Here is a 17,967-nt window from a genome sequence, read left to right as displayed (position 1 = left end):
TAAATGGAAAATTTATGACTTACACTTGAATCATCTTTATAAAACCAAATGTGAGATATGTAAAAGACTTGATTCCCCAATACAGTAATTAAACAAGAAAATGTAACCAAACTGATTCAGTTACAGGATATTTTAATCATTAGTGTGCTGATAACTCCCTACAACAATCTAAAATACATTTTTACATCCACAAAGATATAGGGTATAATAGCTCACATTTTGTTTATGCCCGAGACTTATTCACAAATAAAAAGTAAACTACTGATATGGCTTTTTCTCACAACAATTTATAAAATTTATGCAATCAATAAGATTTTGAATTCTTTCACAATTAACCTGTAGTGTGTGAACATTACATATATAAAATAATCATACAATAGGCTACTTACCAAAAGCTTGGATTAGCCAGTCATTTACACCACCCTTCAGAGCATCATAAGAAGTGTGTGGTGAATATATTGCAATCCCCTTTTCTAAACATCTTGCAACTATTCGTTCCTGTGAAATTACTGCCATGTTTTGAAAAGTTTATAAAACAAGTCTCCAGATCTTAAATATCAACATATTGTTATAGATACGTTTGCATTTATAGTTAAAAGCTGTTAAATTGATGTTACTGATTGTGGAGGGAAAGGTTGAACAGTCTTAAAAGCCCTTTTACTCACACCCTTGTCACAAATCTTTGTCTGCTTGCATACATACTTTTTAATTGTTTACTTTCCTTTCACTTATTGGGTAGCTAAAGTCTATATATTCTGAATCTTTTCCTTCGTTTTCTAGTGAATATGCTTCAAATAGATTACTGTAAAAAAATTTAATAGAATTCTTTTCATGCATAGGCCATTGTATTTAACATCACAAACTTTTAAATAATTTGTATTTTTCCTAGCTATACAAACCTGAATAATTTAATATGGGTACACTATAGTGTGCAAACTACTATGGCCAATGAAGAATCATTGAGGATCTGGCAACCAATATGGCGTTTCCTACTTGCCTGTATCAGGTCGACAGGCTATGGCTTGACTCCGGGCCTCAGTCTAACTCCAGCTGGGACTTGCAAGGTGGATGCAGCAGGAAGTAAAACTTGAATGACTCAGGTTTGTATATTTAGGAAAAATATGACTAATTCGTAGATAATTTGTATTTTTCCTAACTATACAAACCTTAGCTATTTAATAGGGGAATTACTTTCGGCGTAGCTGAAATGACGAGCCATTAATTTTTTATGAGGGTTTACTACCCACACCACTAGTTAGCGGGGGGTAGGGAGGGTAGCTTGCTACCGCTCCCCCTCACACACCTGTGATTGAGCTCACTTTGCTTGGCGGTAGGACTTCAAGGGGGACAGGGCTGGCAGGCAAGTTTGGTTAAATAGCTAAGGTTTGCATAGTTAGGAGAAATACAAATTTACGAATTTGTCATTTGTTCCATAACTGGAATACAAACCACGCTATTTAATAGGGGTGACTCACCCATTAGGAAGGGTGGACATCCCAGCCAATCTGACTTTTTGGCTTTACCAGGGGGTTCCTTATCTGAGTGTGTTAGCACTCAAGGGATAAGAAGTCCCTGCGCCTCGCTAAAACCTTGCTATGCAAGGTTCGTGGACTACGCAAGCTGTGTGTGAAGGTATGTAAAAATGTGACTCGTCCTAGAAAGTTATTCTGAGTTCTTTAGATGGAAAAACTGTGCACTAGGACTTTCCCAATACCACCTTGTCAAGGTATGGGGATGCAACAGTATTAATCTTAATACTAAGTACACAAGGAAGCATGGTTTACATGCAGTGGTTTGAGGTCAGCTATGCAGAGAACCCAGGAAGCTGCTCTCCCCATGAGAGGGGAGAATGAAGAAAAGAATAAGGGCCAGTCAAACCTTTTCATTCATGCAGACTAAAACTGGGTAACAATGCCCTCAACCTTCTGCTACTTGTCCAACAAGGAGCTTGAGGTTTTAAACCAGCTGTTGTGCAGCCACCCTAGGACCGATAGAAAACGTATTGAGTCTCCTGTGGGTCACGTCATGCAGGTAGTGGGACGTGAACGTGTTCTGACGTTTCCACACACCAGCTTGAAGAACCTGCATCACAGAGTAGTTTCTTTTGAAGGCCAGGGACGTAGCTATGCCCCTGACATCACGTGCTCTGAGGGGACGTGATGGAGGAGGGTCTGGATTCAGTGCATGGTCATGACCCAGTGAATCCACGCTGAGATGGTGTTCTTGGTGACCCTCCACTTGGTCCTTCCTGTGCTGACAAATAGTGCAGGCACATGAGGACAGGTTGCAGCTGTTCTCTTGAGGTACAGCCTCAAACTCCTTACTGGGCATAGTAAGAGATGGTCTGGGTCATCTGTTACAGTACAGAGACTAGAAATCCGGAATGAGTCGAATTGAGGATCCGTTACTCCTGGGTTCTGAGTCTTAGCAATAAACTCAGGGACGAAGCTGAACGTTACCTCTCCCCATCCCCTTGAATGGGAGATGGCGTGTGAGAGACCATGAAGTTCACTGACTCGCTTGGCCGAGGCCAAAGCTAGCAAGAACACCATCTTCCAAGTCAGGTGGCGTTATGGTTCATAGGGAGGTCTCTTAAGAGACCCGAGAACTCGAAACACGTTCCATGGGGGAGGTCTCTTTTCTGACTGGGGGCAGGTAAGTTCATAACTCCGTATGAGTAAAGAAAGTTCTAGCGATGAAGAAATATTCATTCCTTTCAGTCTGAAGGCGAGGCTTAGGGCTGAGCGACAGCCTTTCACTGCCGAGACTGATAGGCGCATTTCTTCACGTAAATACATGAGGAACTCCGCTATTGCTGGAATAGCGGCATCGAGTGGAGAGATACCCCTTCCACGACACCAACCACAGAAGACTTTCCACTTTGCCTGGTAGACTGCTGCTGATGATTTTTGCAGGTGTTCAGACATCCTGATCACAACTTGTTGTGAAAATCCTCTCTCAGAGAGGAGATGCTGGATAGTCTCCAGGCGTGAAGTCATAGTGAACCTACGGCTTTGTGGAAGATGTTGGCATGTGGTTGTTTGAGTAGATTGTGTTGTGGAAGAAGTTCTCTTGCAGGCTCCGTTAGGAGTTGCAGAAGGTCCAGAAACCATTCTGCGTGATGCCATAGCGGAGCTATGAGGGTCAATGAAAGATTGACCGATGTTCTGGTCTTGTTGAGTATCCTCCTCATCAGACAGCACGGAGGAAAGGCATAAACGTCGATGTTGTCCCACCATTGGTGGAAAGCATCTTGCCAGAGAGCCTTGGGGTCTGGGACTGGGGAACAGTACAGCGGGAGCCTGAAGTTCAGGGCTGTTGCGAAGAGGTCCACAGTCAGAGAACCCCACAAAGTCAGGACTTTGTTGGCTACTAGATGATCCAAAGACCACTCGGTACTCACTATCTGAGATGCTCTGCTCAGGTTGTCGTCGAGCACATTCCTTTTGCCCAGAATGAAGCAAGCCGATAGTGGTATCGAGTGGATTTCGGCCCATCTCAGTATCTCTACCGCTAGATGGGATAGTTGCTGCGAAGAAGTACCTCCTTGTTTGTTGATGTAGGCCACTACTGTGGTGTTGTTGCTCATCACCACCACAGAGTGGCTTGCCAGGAACTGTTGGAACTGTTGAAGGGCCAGAAAGACAGCCTTCATCTCTAGGAGATTTATGTGGAGGTACTTGTATGTTAATGGAGTAGTGAGAGAGGTGAATGCTCGAGTGTTTGGACGAGGATTGAAACTGGTAGACGAGAATGACCATGAATGGGAGGTAAATCAGTTGTTGTTTACGGATGATACTGTACTGGTTACAGACGCGGAAGAGAAGCTTGGCCAATTAGTGACAGAATTTGGAAGGGTGTGTGAGAGAAGGAAGTTGAGAGTTAATGTGGGTAAGAGTAAGGTTATGAGATGTACGAAAAAAGGGAGGGTGGTGCGAGGTTGAATGTCATGTTAAATGGAGAGTTACTTGAGGAGGTGGATCAGTTTAAGTACTTGGGGTCTGTTGTTGCAAAAAATGGTGGAGTGGAAGCAGATGTACGTCAGAGAGTGAATGAAGGATGCAAAGTGTTGGGGGCAGTTGAGGGAGTAGTAAAAAATAGAGGGTTGGGCATGAATGTAAAGAGAGTTCTGTATGAGCAAGTGATTGTACCAACTGTGATGTATGGATCGGAGTTGTGGGAATGAAAGTTACGGAGAGACAGAAATTGAATGTGTTTGAGATTAAATGTCTAAGGAGAATGGCTGGTGTATCTCGAGTAGATAGGGTTAGGAACAAAGTAGTGAGGGTGAGAACGGATGTAAGAAATGAGTTAGCAGCTAGAGTGGATATGAATGTGTTGAGGTGGCCATGTTGAAAGAATGGAAAATGGCTGTCTGCTAAAGAAGGTGATGAATGCAAGAGTTGATGGGAGAAGTACAAGAGGAAGGCCAAGGTTTGGGTGGATGGATGGAGTGAAGGAAGCTCTGGGTGATAGGAGGATAGATGTGAGAGAGGCAAGAGAGCGTGCTAGAAATAAGAATGAATGGCGAGCAATTGTGACGCAGTTCCGGTAGGCTCTGCTGCTTCCTCCAGTGCCTTGGAAGACCGAGGAGGTAGGAGCAATAGGGGATTCAGCGTTATGAAGCTTCATCTGTGGTGGATAACGGGGGAGGGTGAGTTATGGCACCCCTAGCAGTACCAGTCGAGTCCCTTGTCAGGCTGAGAGGAACGTAGAAAGGAGAGGTCCCCTTTCCTGTTTCATTTGTTTGATGTCGGCTACCCCCCCCCAATTGGGGGAAATGCCTTGGTATATGTATGTAGTTTTCTGACTCTGACCAAAGGCCTGAGGTCGTGTGGTGCAGCATGTGGGTCCACCACCGTTTTTTTTTGAAGCGTCTGAAAACAGCATCAAATCCGGGAAGGGGGGGGGGGAACGAGAAGGTCCACTCCCTTTCGTAGATTCTCATCTGTCACCCACCACTGAAGGTATGTCAGTTCTGCAGGTCCCATGGGCATCTGGATGTCCGGGGAGTCGTGTGCTTGATTCCACCAGGACTTGAGTCGCCACTGGAGGGATCTCATCCCGAGGTGACTATTGGGAACTAGACGGGCCAGTGATGAAAGGTGACCGAGGATACGTAGCCACGATTGGGCTGGAAGTTCTTCTCGTCTGAGAAAAGGTCTTGCGACCTTTCTCAGCCTTGTTATCCTGTCGTCTGATGGGAAGGCTTTATGGAGAATGGTGTCTATAATCATGCCTAAGTACACCAGTCTTTGAGTGGGAAGCAGAGAGGACTTCTCGAGATTTACCATGATCCCCAGATCCTGGCAAAGTCTCAGAAGTTAGTCTCGGTGTTGAAGAAGGGTTGACACCGAGTCTGCTAGGATTAACCAGTCGTCCAGATAATGGAGGAAAGGATGCCAATCCTGTGTGCCCAAGATGACACTAGGGTAAACACTCTGGTGAAGACTTGTGGTGCTGTGGAAAGACCGAAACACAGCACCTTGAACTGGTATATTCTGTTGTCTAGGCTGAATCTTAAGTACTGTACTTCCTTGAAGAAAGATGGACTGGGATCTGGAAGTACGCGTCCTTTAGGTCCAGTGTGCACATGAAGTCTTGCGGTCTTACTGCTAGTCTGACCGTGTCTGCAGTCTCCATGCTGAACGGATTTTTGTTTGACAAACTTGTTCAGAGCTGAGAGGTCGATGACTGGTCTCCAGCCTCCAGACGCCTTCTTTACAAGAAACAGTCGACTGAAGAAGCCTGGGGTCCGTCGAGGACCTCTTGGAGAGCGTCCTTCTTCAACAGGGTCTGGACTTCTGCCCGAAGGGCTTGCCCCTTTGCCGATCCCATGGCAAGGGAGTTCAATGACACTAGATTCCTGGTCAGGGGAGGTAGAGATATTATGAACGGGACGCGATATCCTAGACTGATCACGGAGATTGTCCAGGAATCGGCCCCTAGTTGCTTCCACCTGTCTGCGCAACTTTGTAGGCATCTCCCCACTGGTGGAAATACAGGGGGACTGCCTATCCTAGCGTTTGCAGCCTCGGCTGCTCCCTCTAGGATTTTTCCCTCCCCTGGAGGATGTTTTGCCTTTCCTGTCTTTGACAAGAAAGGGCTTAGACACCGTTGTCTTCGCTGCTGTTCTTGTTGTCGTTGTGGTCTAGGTTGGACGGGACTGCTGTGGTGCTGGAGGTTTATAGGGCTTAGATGTTAAACCCCTATGGAGGAGGAGTCTTGATGAGGCTTCCTCCACCTCTCAGCAGCATGTTCCACATCCTTAAGCTCAAACAGATGGGACCCCTCTATGGAGGAATGTCTGAGCCCATTGATCTCGATGCTAGGGACCTTCTGGTGGAACCTCTCAGCTACTGCATCTCAACGTTTCAAGATGGTATTTGCCCACAAGTTCGAGACTTGGTGGGCAAGAAACTCAATCGTGCGAGTACCTGAGAGTAGGAAGGTTTCCATAGCTTTCCTGGTACGTTCCTTGGAAAAATCCTCGGATCGTATCAGGATACCTAAGGTCCCTAACCAGATATCAAGCCACGAAGTAGCTTGCATAGCATACTTTGTGACCTTCTCCTGATTAAGGATCTCGGCTGCCGAGAACGAGACTTGCTGGTTGGAGAGTCTCTCAAGAGGGACTCCCCTGGTTAGCTCTTCCAGTGAGTGATGAAGAGGAAGAGCTGAACTGGGCTCCTCCAGGATCACGAAATACCTCCTCTGCTGTACGCGAGGAGGTGGGAGCAGATTGTTTGTGGTACCGGAACGGTTGGAGGAGGCAAACTCAGAGAGCTGCTGGGCGATCTTGTCCCTGGTACTCTTCACCCCTTGAGACCAGGGCAGGGCTGCACTGGTCTTTGAGGGTTTCCGAGTACCAAAGACAGTGTTTTTGCCTTCTCGAGGGGGGATCTCTGGGTCGGAAAACCCATTGAGAACCCTAATTAGAGTCAGAACCTGTCAGAATGCATGTTTTGACTCCTGCTGGTCTCCTCCTGTTGTAGGACTTGCAGCGAAGTCTCCTTCTGTCCCAAAGGCTCTTCTTGGGGAGAGTCGCAGACATCCCCTGAGTGGCTGGCTAGCTCCATTCTAGCCCTAGTGGAGGACTTCGGCAGGGTTTTGAAGTCTTTGGATTCCTTCCGGGGAAGGAGGTAAGACTCCAACATCGATGTGTGTGGCATGTCCCTTCTGTTCTCAGACTGCGGGGAACTCTTGGCGTGAAGAGAGATTTCCTCTATCGGCGCGATGGGGGAGTCTCTCTCTTCGCGTGGTTCCTTAGGTGACGGGAGATCTTCGTACGATAGGGATGGAGAGTTTGTCTGACGAACAGGAGGAACTTGCCTCGATGGTCTGCTTCGTCCTCGGAGAAGTGACCGTGTCAGAAACTCCTCTTTTCCTCTTCAAAGGGCTAGAGGAAGCTATGGTTCTGTGCCTTAGATCTAGACCTATAGGTTGCTCTGATGAGCGATCAGACAGGACAGGCTTGAAAACCTGGGTTATGGCTCTGATTAAGCCACTGAACCAGGGCTGCTGGCTGACAGACGCACTCTCAGACAGATCCACTGAAGGGAAAAGGACCGAAGGTTCCCTAGGAGGAGTTACTGTGATAGGTGGGTTCGCCTTAGAAGGTAGCTTGGGGATCCTGAGCCCCTCTGCATGAAATTGTTTCCCTTCTCCCAGAATGCGCGATGGTATGCGCTTGCGGGGAGGGGAATCAGGCGATGGCGACCTTGCCGGATGACTCGCCTGTTGGTGTGCATTCTCACGCGCGGGAGAATATTGGCTCTCGCGCAAGGGAGAATATCGGTGCTCAGGCGAGGGAGATTATTGGTGCCTGCGCGCAGGAGAGTTTTGGCGCGCGCACAGGAGAATATTTTCGCGGGGGCGCAGGAGAATCATGGTGGGCGCGCGAGAGAGTGTTGGCGCACATCTCTGTGTGCGCGCGCAGGAGAAAGATAGCGCGCAGGTGAGCGCACATGTTCTGGAGAGCGCTGGCACGCAGTTGAGGGCGGCAACATGGTTGTCGTCTCACCTACAGACTTGTGCGCAGAAGAGTGATGGCGCGCAGGTTTCTGCTGGCGCGTTTCTTGGAGCGTAGGAGAGCGCTGGTGCGCAGGTGATGTAGAGCGCACATGTTGGCGCAGGAGAGCACTGGTGCATGAGAGGGCGCTGGTGCGCAGGCGATGTAGGGCGCACATGTTGGCGTGCAGGAGAGCACTGGTGCGCAGGTGAATACATACATGCATACATATACCAAAGGCACTTCCCCCAATTTTGGGGGCTAGCCGACATCAACAAAGAAACAAAACAAAAAGGGGACCTCTACTCTCTACGTTCCTTCAGCCTAACCAGGGACTCAACCGAGTTCAGCTGGTACTGCTAGGGCGCCACAGCCCAACCTCCCACATTATCCACCAGCCCAACCTCCCACATTATCCACCAGCCCAACCTCCCACATTATCCATCACAGATGAAGCTTCATAATGCTGAATCCCCTACTGCTGCTACCTCCGCGGTCATCTAAGGCACCGGAGGAAGCAGCAGGGCCTACCGGAACTGCGTCACAATCGCTCGCCATTCATTCCTATTTCTAGCACGTTCTCTTGCCTCTCTCACATCTATCCTCCTATCAGGATAGGATAGGTGAATACTGGCGATTATGAGAGAATTGGCGCGCAGGTAGGCACTGGGGCGTAGGAGATCGTGGGCGCGCGGGCGCAGGGCGCATAGTTGCAAGAGAGCGCTGGTGCGCAGGAGATCATTGGCGCGCAGGAGAGCGCAAGTGCGCTGTGGTGTGCTGGCACGTAGGCGACACTGGGCGTGTATGTGTAGGGTGTGCAGGTGATCGTGGGCGTGCACGTGTGTGTGCGCATGGTGCACTGGAGAGCGCTGATGATCAGGAGACAGATGGCGCGTAAGCGCATGTTGGCGCGCAAGCGCGTGAGGCTGCTGCCGTCTGTGAGGGCGAGCAGGATGAGAGGTGCGCCGAAGTGTTGTAGACTGACGAGCTGCTGGTGAGCGCTGGTCAGGGCGCGTGGTGGGCAGGGTGAGAGTGAGGGCGCGCAGTTGCGCACTTTGGAGGAGCTTTATTAGGCTCATCAGGCGACAGGAACGGCGATGGAAGGTCGGCAGGTCTGTTGGATGGATGGTCGACGTGTCCTTTAAACGGACGACCATCCACCGAAGGAGATCGCGAACGATCTGCAGAGAGGTCTAGGACCGAAGTCACAAGACTGGTTGCAGGTGCATGAAGGTCTAGAGGATCTTTGGCGGGGGACTGCAGTGATGACGTTGAACCAAAGAGGCACCTCTTCACCGCAGGTGAAGGGAGACCTCAAAGGCAAAGAGGAAGGCGAGCCTTCCGACGGATGCGCCCACTGGGGGCCGTTGGATCAGCAAGCTGACCGTCAGCAGTCCTCCGAAGAGGAATCTCAGTAAGTGAACTCCCCCAAGGGAGAGAAACACTAGCAGGAGAGACCGATGATGAACTCAAGTTTCCCCCTCGGAGGATGGTCAGGAACAAGGGAAACTAAGTCGGCAGCTACAGTTGTAGAGTTTGCAGTGGCAGAGGAGATGGGTGATGCCGCATGAGACACCTCTGACACAACAACGTTGACAAGAGTCAGGGGATCTACCCCTGACAGCGACAACAATTGCTTAAAAAAAGCACCCATGCGGATGAACTGAAGCAGGGCCTCCTTGGAGGGCGAACCCGTGAGCCCCAAAGAGGACCAAATCTGAAAGATGGAAGTTAGTGACATGGCCTCACCCGGGGGGAGAGGTGGTGCTGCTTCGCTAGGGGAAGCAACCTTATCTCTCGAGACCCGGGGTTGGTCAGAAATAACTTGGTCTACGCTACTACTCAACGGTCTCTTGTTAGAGACCAACCGAGTAGGAGCTTCGGAGGAGGTTTGGGCGATGGAAGAAGAGGCCTTGGGTTTTTCTCCGTTCGAAGCAACCTTCGAAGGAGAAATATCCCGCTTTATCTTCTTCTTCCGCCATCGCGAAAACCTCTCCCACTGGGAGGAAGACCACTTCCTACACTTGTTGACGCTATCACACCGTTGACCTCTGCAAGAAGGACAAAGGGCGTGAGGATCAGTCTCGACCACCGACATAAATGTTCCACAGGGGCGCCCGGAGAGACCAGGGCAGTTGTAGAGTTTGCAGTGGCAGAGGAGATGGGTGATGCCGCATGAGACACCTCTGACACAACAACGTTGACAAGAGTCAGGGGATCTACCCCTGACAGCGACAACAATTGCTTAAAAAAAGCACCCATGCGGATGAACTGAAGCAGGGCCTCCTTGGAGGGCGAACCCGTGAGCCCCAAAGAGGACCAAATCTGAAAGACGGAAGTTAGTGACATGGCCTCACCCGGGGGGAGAGGTGGTGCTGCTTCGCTAGGGGAAGCAACCTTATCTCTCGAGACCCGGGGTTGGTCAGAAATAACTTGGTCTACGCTACTACTCAACGGTCTCTTGTTAGAGACCAACCGAGTAGGAGCTTCGGAGGAGGTTTGGGCGATGGAAGAAGAGGCCTTGGGTTTTTCTCCGTTCGAAGCAACCTTCGAAGGAGAAATATCCCGCTTGGTCTTCTTATTCCGCCATCGCGAAAACCTCTCCCACTGGGAGGAAGACCACTTCCTACACTTGTTGACGCTATCACACCGTTGACCTCTGCAAGAAGGACAAAGGGCGTGAGGATCAGTCTCGACCACCGACATAAATGTTCCACAGGGGCGGCCGGAGAGACCAGGGCAGGTGTGCATGGTCGCAGAAGTCAACTTCACACACACTCTAAGAGAAAAAGAGATAACAAAATGGCGTTGATGGCTGCCAAAAGTCAGCAAGGATGAAGAACAGCAACGACCGTTCACCCTCCAACCGAAAGCAAAGTGAGCTCACTCACAGGTGTGTGAGGGGGGGAGCGGTAGCAAGCTACCCTCCCTATCCCCCGCTAACTAGTGGTGTGGGTAGTTAACCTTTGTTAAAAATTAATGGCTCGTCATTTCAGCTACGCCGAAAGTAATACCCCTATTAAATAGCGTGGTTTGTATTCCAGTTACGGAACAAACACATTATTTTAAAATTTAGGATTTGTTCCTACACATACAAACCCTTGTCATTCAATATGGGAGTCTTCCTTAGGTGGGAGGAAGTCTTGTTGGCCATCTGGCAGGCAAACAACTTGTGGTCTACGTTCACAGACTGTTGAGATGAAAAACAGTGCACATCACCCTTGCATCCAATGGCCCAAGAATAGGTTATGATGGGTCACGGCCTACGTGTTAGATGCTGCGCTCTCGTCTGTGAATAGCAGAGTCTGCAAAAGCTATATGAATTTTTGTATGCTTAAAATTATTATTAGTGAAGCTTCTTTAAATTTTATTTAAGAAATTGATCAGAGTTATCTATTTATGGTAGAAAACTTCTAATTCATTATACATTCCCAAGATCTGTGGGGAATGAATAGTACTGTGTAGTTTTATTACTTTTATCATCATCTCCTCTTATGCCTATTGACACAAAGGGCCTAAGTTAAATCTTGCCAATTTTCTCTACCTTGAACTTTTAATTCAATACTTATCTACTCATCATCTCCTACTTCACACTTCATAGTCCTCAGCCATGTAGGCCTGGGTCTTCCAACTCTTTTAGTGCCATGTGGAGCCCAGTTACACATTTGGTGAACTAATCTCTCTTGGGGAGTGTGAAGAGCATGCCCAAACCATCTCCATCTACCCCTCTCCATGATCTCATCCCAATATGGCACTCGAGTAATCTCTCTTATAATTTCATTTCTAATCCTGTCCTGCCCTTCAACTTCCAATATTCTTCTGAGGGTTTTGTTCTCAAATCTACTAAATCTGTTGTTGATTGTTTCATTGTCATACCATGACTCATGTCCATACGGTAACACTGATCTCACTCAACTGATATATAGCCTGATTTTAATATGTAATTTCAGGCGATTTGATTTCCAAATTTTACTTAACCTAGCTATTGTCTGATTTGTTTTTTTCAATCTTTCACTAAAATCCAGTTCTAATGACCCTATATTGGAGATCATAGTTCCTAAATGCTTAAATGATTCTACCTCATTAATCCTTTTGCCTTCCATTGATATTTCATCTTCCTTTGCATACTACGTTCTCATCATATCTGTCTTTCTGTCTTTCTTCTATTCATCTTAAACCCAACCTCGTGTGATATTTCATGCATTCTTGTATAGAAGCATTGAAAATCCTGTGGTATTCTGCCAATAAGAGCATCATCAGCATACTCTAGTTCAGCTAATTTCCTATAACCAATCCAGTCCAATCCTTCTCCACCATCTCCAACAGTTCTATGCATTACAAAATCCATCCAGTCACATCAGGATGACCTCTCAACTGAACTGTCCCTGGGCTGGTTTCCCTCAACCGAAGACATGTCTCTAAAGTAGGATCGTGGAGATCTCAAACTTACCCTTCCTAGTCTCTAGGATGAATCTTTCCAACATGTGTCAACTTGATTCTCTACTTCTCAGTGAATGTGAGATCTCGAGAAGAGGGGAACACAATGATGACCTTATGCGAGAATGAGATCGAATGCTCGAAGAGGATCGATCACGCAAAAATTTCACACTTCTCTTTTGTTGACCTGCGCTTGTGGAATCTTCTGAGAATCGCATAGTGAAGCACGACCATTCACTCAATGGGGGTGTGCATTTACAGAAGAGCATTCTGTGCAACCTGAAAAACCCACGTACTCGTTAACAGGAGATAATTTCTCTACAAGTAAATGTCTGTTACCTAAAGAGAACATGTGAAAAAGTTAGCTTTTTTCCCTATCCCGAAGAAGTTGTCAATGATCCCTAAATGGCAATGGCAGTGCTGTGGAAAGCGAGGATCAGCGATCAACTGCACCTTCCTGAATTCTGGTTAAGACTGAGGGAGTCACAACAGTATATTCCACTACAGAGGCAGCAAGGAAAACCTTTAAGGAAGACCTAGTATTGGATGTTGTGAAGGGAGCTTCTCTGTCGAAGGAAGGCATCAGAGTCATTAGAGCCGGATTGTTAACAGCGTTGCCATTTGAAACCAAATTTTGAGCTACAGTACTTCGAATTGAAGGGAGGGGACTTACCAGTTTCCCTAGGGGAAGCAAATGGCCCAGCATCACTTGGAGCTTCTTCTGAAGTTAAGTCCGAATCGTTGTCCTTCTTTTTCGCCCCATGGGGGGAAGGAGACTGAGAGGGGTTAGAAGCTCGAGTACCAGAAGAAGAATGAGGTTTAACAGATTTCTTTAACTTCGTTGCAGACCCCGAAGGCAAAGAATCCTGTTTTGCCTCTTTCTTTCTCCTGTTGCCGTACTCCAGCCATCGCGAGGACAGCTACTCTTTCCATTCCTCTCAGAGTGATAATTGTATGCAGTCATGATCTCTACAGGAAGGGCACAGTGAATGGAGATCCACAGAGCTCCTGCTCAAAAAAGTGCCACATTTGCAACTTGGAACTCCTGGGCAGGACGGCATGTCTACACATGGTTTCTTCATTCACACAATCATACAGCAACCTGCAAAAAGAAAAAAAGAAAAAGCATAATTATAGCAAAATTTGTCACATGGAGAGAATGTTTACTACTCGACTTCTGAAGTCAATGTGGCTACTCAGTCAGCTGGTGAGGGGTTGGGGCTTTCGTGCCACCCACATGTAACTACCAACACCTCGTCATAAATCTTAACAGCCGAGTTTCCAGCTTCACTGAAATCATTCATATTCTTATCAAAGGAAGAAGGTAAGTATTTGTGTTGGAACAAACATTTTGTGTCATGGATAAAATTTCTAAATTTACACCAAGGCCCCTTCATAGTATCAATAACACACCTTCCATGCCTTGCTTGTTACTCTCTTCAAGGGCCTAAAAAGAGGTGGATGGTATGACAAAATGCAGTTAACATTATGCTGCTCTGCTTCATCCAATACTTCCTCAGTGAGATCATTTGTTAGCATCAGGATTCCAACTGACCTGAAATAAAATTATGCATAAAATGTTGCAGCTGAAACATTAATTATATTATATATAAAACTCTTCAACAATACTGTACTAGATAAAGTCATAAAACCCTCATTCTTTAAATAAAATAATCTATTTTAATACTTATTCAGAATTAATTGACATTCCTTAAAGAAAACCTCAACCTTGATAATAGAAAACTTAACTCTCTACTTTGCAGTGCATGAAATGTCTCCAGAAAAGGGGAGCGCAATAATGACCTTCTGCGAGTATGAAAGCGAGTGATCGAAGGGAATCGATCGCATGAAAAAAGTCGATCGCCCTTCAATTCGGGGTAGCTCAAAATTTCCTTTTCACATGGTGATGCCTTAAAGATACCGCCCTAAGAACCCTGATGCCTTCCTTAGGACTTCAAGGCATTCATTCCAAAGACGTAGAAGCTCCAACAAGCCTTCGCTAAATCCAAGACTAGGTTTGCCTCAAAGGCTTACACTGTTGCTTCTGTAGAGGAAGCTACTGACGTGAAAGGGAGCACCATGCAAGGGATTCAGCTGCGCCCAATTAGGCCACTTCCCATGTAAACAAATCCAATTCTTTTTAGTCAGTAAGTAATCAAAAGGAAAGTAAATCAATAATGTGGGGAGACATGGGGGAAGGGTTCTTCCATAAATACTAGATAAGTATTGAAAAAAACAATTCAACGCCTCCATTTTAAGACTTTTCATAAATACCCAGCCACCTATTTAGACTTCAGAAGTACTGTCAGCATAGATAATTTTACATGTCCATCAATCCTTCCCCCACAAAATTCAACTCTAATGACAATTGTTATAGAAGACCTGTATACCACAAGAATGAGGGAAATAAAGTAAGCAACAGCAGAGTAAATTTAAAAATAAGGCTAAAGAGAGAGAGAGAGAGAGAGAGAGAGAGAGAGAGAGAGAGAGAGAGAGAGAGAGAGAGAGAGACAGAGAGAGAGAGAGAGACAGAGAGAGAGAGAGAGAGAGAGAGAGAGAGAGTGTGAGAGTGTGTGTGTGTGTGTGTATGTGTGTTTTGCAGCAAGATTCACTCAAGTTGACTGACTGTGTATGAGATTTGCTATGTACAAAATACCTATAATAAATTATGCAGTACAAAATTTTCATATTTCTATCTTTTATGATTTGGTAGGTAGCAATAGCTATGTTAAACACTATGAAATCCAGGAGCTAGCTCCACTTTCTTAATGTCTTTGTAACACCCACAAAAATATTTCTATAACTTGTAGTGCTTGAATGCCCCTTATGAGTGTCCCTGGTTAATGCTTAATTTTCTTTTCCTATTTTTTACAAAATGGGGTATTTAGAAGTATCACTAATTCTTGAACAGGGCCAAAGACCATGTTTGTGGAGGTTGCCTTGCAGTGCCTGACATGTGAGTGAAATGCTACTTTGGACTTGATAAGCCTCTTTGGTCCTTTCTAAAGTATCTTGGTCCACAACAGGTGAACTTAAAAAAAACATAGATTCTTGCTGAGAGGGCCCCAAACTACTTTAAAGCAAATTTTTTTGGAGGTACTGCAGATGTGAATTAAACTAGAATAAAGAATGCTAATTATGTAGGGTGTGCACTTTGACCTTTTCCTAAGTACCTTAGTCCACAACTGATTAACTTAAGAATCATAGTTCCTTTGTCAGTGGATCATGGGCTACGTTTGAGCAAAGTTTCATTGAGGTATTTGAGAAGTGAATTAAATTTACATAGGCCATTCTTAAGCCCCTTAATTCACAACTGCAAACTTATGAATTACCAATCCTTTATCAGATTCCCAAACTGAACATTTTGGCACAGGTTTAGTAGATGTACTTGAGGTGCGAATTAAATCTGGTTTTGGGGATAATTAGTGTGGTGCTCTCTAATAGTCATCCATATTTACAAAACTTAAGAAAGACCTTTGAGAGGTACTAGAGTACTGCCCTATCTATCCATGTGTCAAACCTTTCATACTTGAGATGGAAAACAAGTGTTTCTGAGCTCCTACACTCTTACAGGTGAAATATGTTATATTCTATCCTTAGTCAGTAGAGTAAGTACAGTACTTCATTATTTAGATTAAATTTTTGGGTTTAAAGTGCTGTGTGGTCTCCAAGGACTTTTATGTTTAAGGCTAGAGCAGGGAATCCAATACGTCCTAATTACAAAAGAAATATTGTTCCCCTGTTCTACGGCCCGTGTATCAATGTGCAGATCATAAACTCAGTGAGTATAGGGGAGATCTGCAAGTTTGGGGTCATTGAACTTGCCACACCACCTATGAAGCTGCACGCTGTCTGCTATACATGACGTCATGCACGAAGTGCTAGATTAAAACTGCCATTCCAGTTCTCGCCTACGCACCTACATCATCAACTGGCCCCAACCTTCATTCTCCAATTATCGCCACGAAGTGAACATTGCTTTTGTGTATCTGCGTTATCACGGCAAGTACCCATGTTCAATTTTATTCTTTTCTTGGGTATGGGTAATCTTGTGGCACCAGCATTCAGGTAAATGCTTTGTTTACTTTTGGAGATTCACCGGTTCATCCGAGGTCACTTTTCATGCATGTTTTCCTCTGCAATTAAGCCCCTCTTTCAATTTCGTAAGTACCTTGTGTTTTGTTCCTCATCATTTGCCCCAATTCATGTTTATTTTACTTAGCTTTTGTTATTACCAGCCTACTTCGGTATTATAATTACTGTTTTCTTCATAAGGGCTTGCTTGATGGCGCCATTTTGGGATGCTTTGCCCGTGGTTACAATGTAAGTGCTGGGGAGTCACTTTTCTCTGGTAAGTTACTGTTTATTATAATGTGGTTGGGGATGAGATTAGTGTACATCTCGACTTTCACATCTCCTAAAAGATAAATATTTCTTAAGTGACTACATTGATAAGAACAGATGGGCCCTACTTCCCACATTAGGGTGTGCCTTGTGCTAGGCCTGGCTAGATAATTAGACATGATGTTATATCCTTCAAATTCCATCTGATATGGGTATTGGGAAGATATGAGTGTTAGGAAAGCTACATTGTATGCAAATTCTTCCTATTATAAGACTGGATAAGCATGCCTGCCCTCCTATAGTGAGGATTGATGTTCATACATTAGGGTGTGTTTTGTGGTAAGCCTGATTAGATAGTTAGACCTGGTGTTGTATCCTTCTAATCTCATCTGATATAGGTATTGGAAGTATATATGAGTGTTAAGTAAAGCCACAATTTATGAAAATTCTTATCTTAAGACTGGATGAGCATGCCCGTCCTCATACAGTTGGGGTTGATGTAAGATAGTCTGACTGGGTAGTCAGCCTTGTTCATGTATGTGCATTGGGAGGTGTATGGAAAATTAGATAGCCTTGTAGTATGTATTCTACATGTTTTAAACCCAGTTAGGCTCACTTGTGTAGGCCCTTCTTCCCATGGCTTGGTAAACCATGTGATTATATGAGGGGTCTGCAGACTGCCACCAGTGATACGGTGCGCTGTCCTGGTATAATGTGTTTTTATTTACATCATTTCTATTACAGATGAATGAAATGAAATCTAACTACATCCGAATTGAATGTTATAACCCGGCTATCAGTAGATGGGGACAAGTGTTGTCAGATGCATAGCGAATGTTCTACTGTTTGGAACAGGGCTTGGGACCCTGAGAAGTGTTCCATTTGCTGCTCGGATAATGGATTCTGAGGCAGAACATCATAGAGCCTAGGCCATTTTCCAAATTTCTAGGTGAGTGAAAGGATTTTCTAAGATTGGGGCCTCTTCTGAATATTTACCCAGCAAGGACCTTTGAGATCTACTTGATATCTAGAGTACGTATAGCACTCGTAGCGCTCTCAGAAGAGTACATAGAGTACTCTGACTGATAAGTCAGAGGTTAGTTTCCATGGCAGGCAAAGGGAGGTTGGTGTGCAAGGATGCTTTGTATTTCCCACTCATATTGAAAGTAGGAGAG

The 17,967-nt window shown here is 45.7% G+C and overlaps 1 protein-coding gene across 1 annotated transcript in view; it reads right to left on the bottom strand.

The window, feature by feature from the left end:
• The window catches only part of LOC137646024 (NIF3-like protein 1), a 152,798-nt gene that overhangs the window by 58,248 nt on the left and 76,583 nt on the right, over window positions 1-17,967 (bottom strand). The window contains exons 4-5 of the mRNA XM_068379155.1: window positions 13,862-14,003; window positions 390-498 (exon numbers count right to left, since the gene is read on the bottom strand). Of these exons, the coding sequence (XP_068235256.1) occupies window positions 390-498; window positions 13,862-14,003 (251 nt within the window). The remainder of the gene's footprint in view (window positions 1-389; window positions 499-13,861; window positions 14,004-17,967) is intronic.

Source organism: Palaemon carinicauda, chromosome 8 (genome assembly GCF_036898095.1).
Source record: "Palaemon carinicauda isolate YSFRI2023 chromosome 8, ASM3689809v2, whole genome shotgun sequence".
NCBI classification, from domain to species: domain Eukaryota; kingdom Metazoa; phylum Arthropoda; class Malacostraca; order Decapoda; family Palaemonidae; genus Palaemon; species Palaemon carinicauda.
Note: the sequence above shows the minus strand (reverse complement) of the source record. Positions and strands in the feature narration are given on the sequence as shown.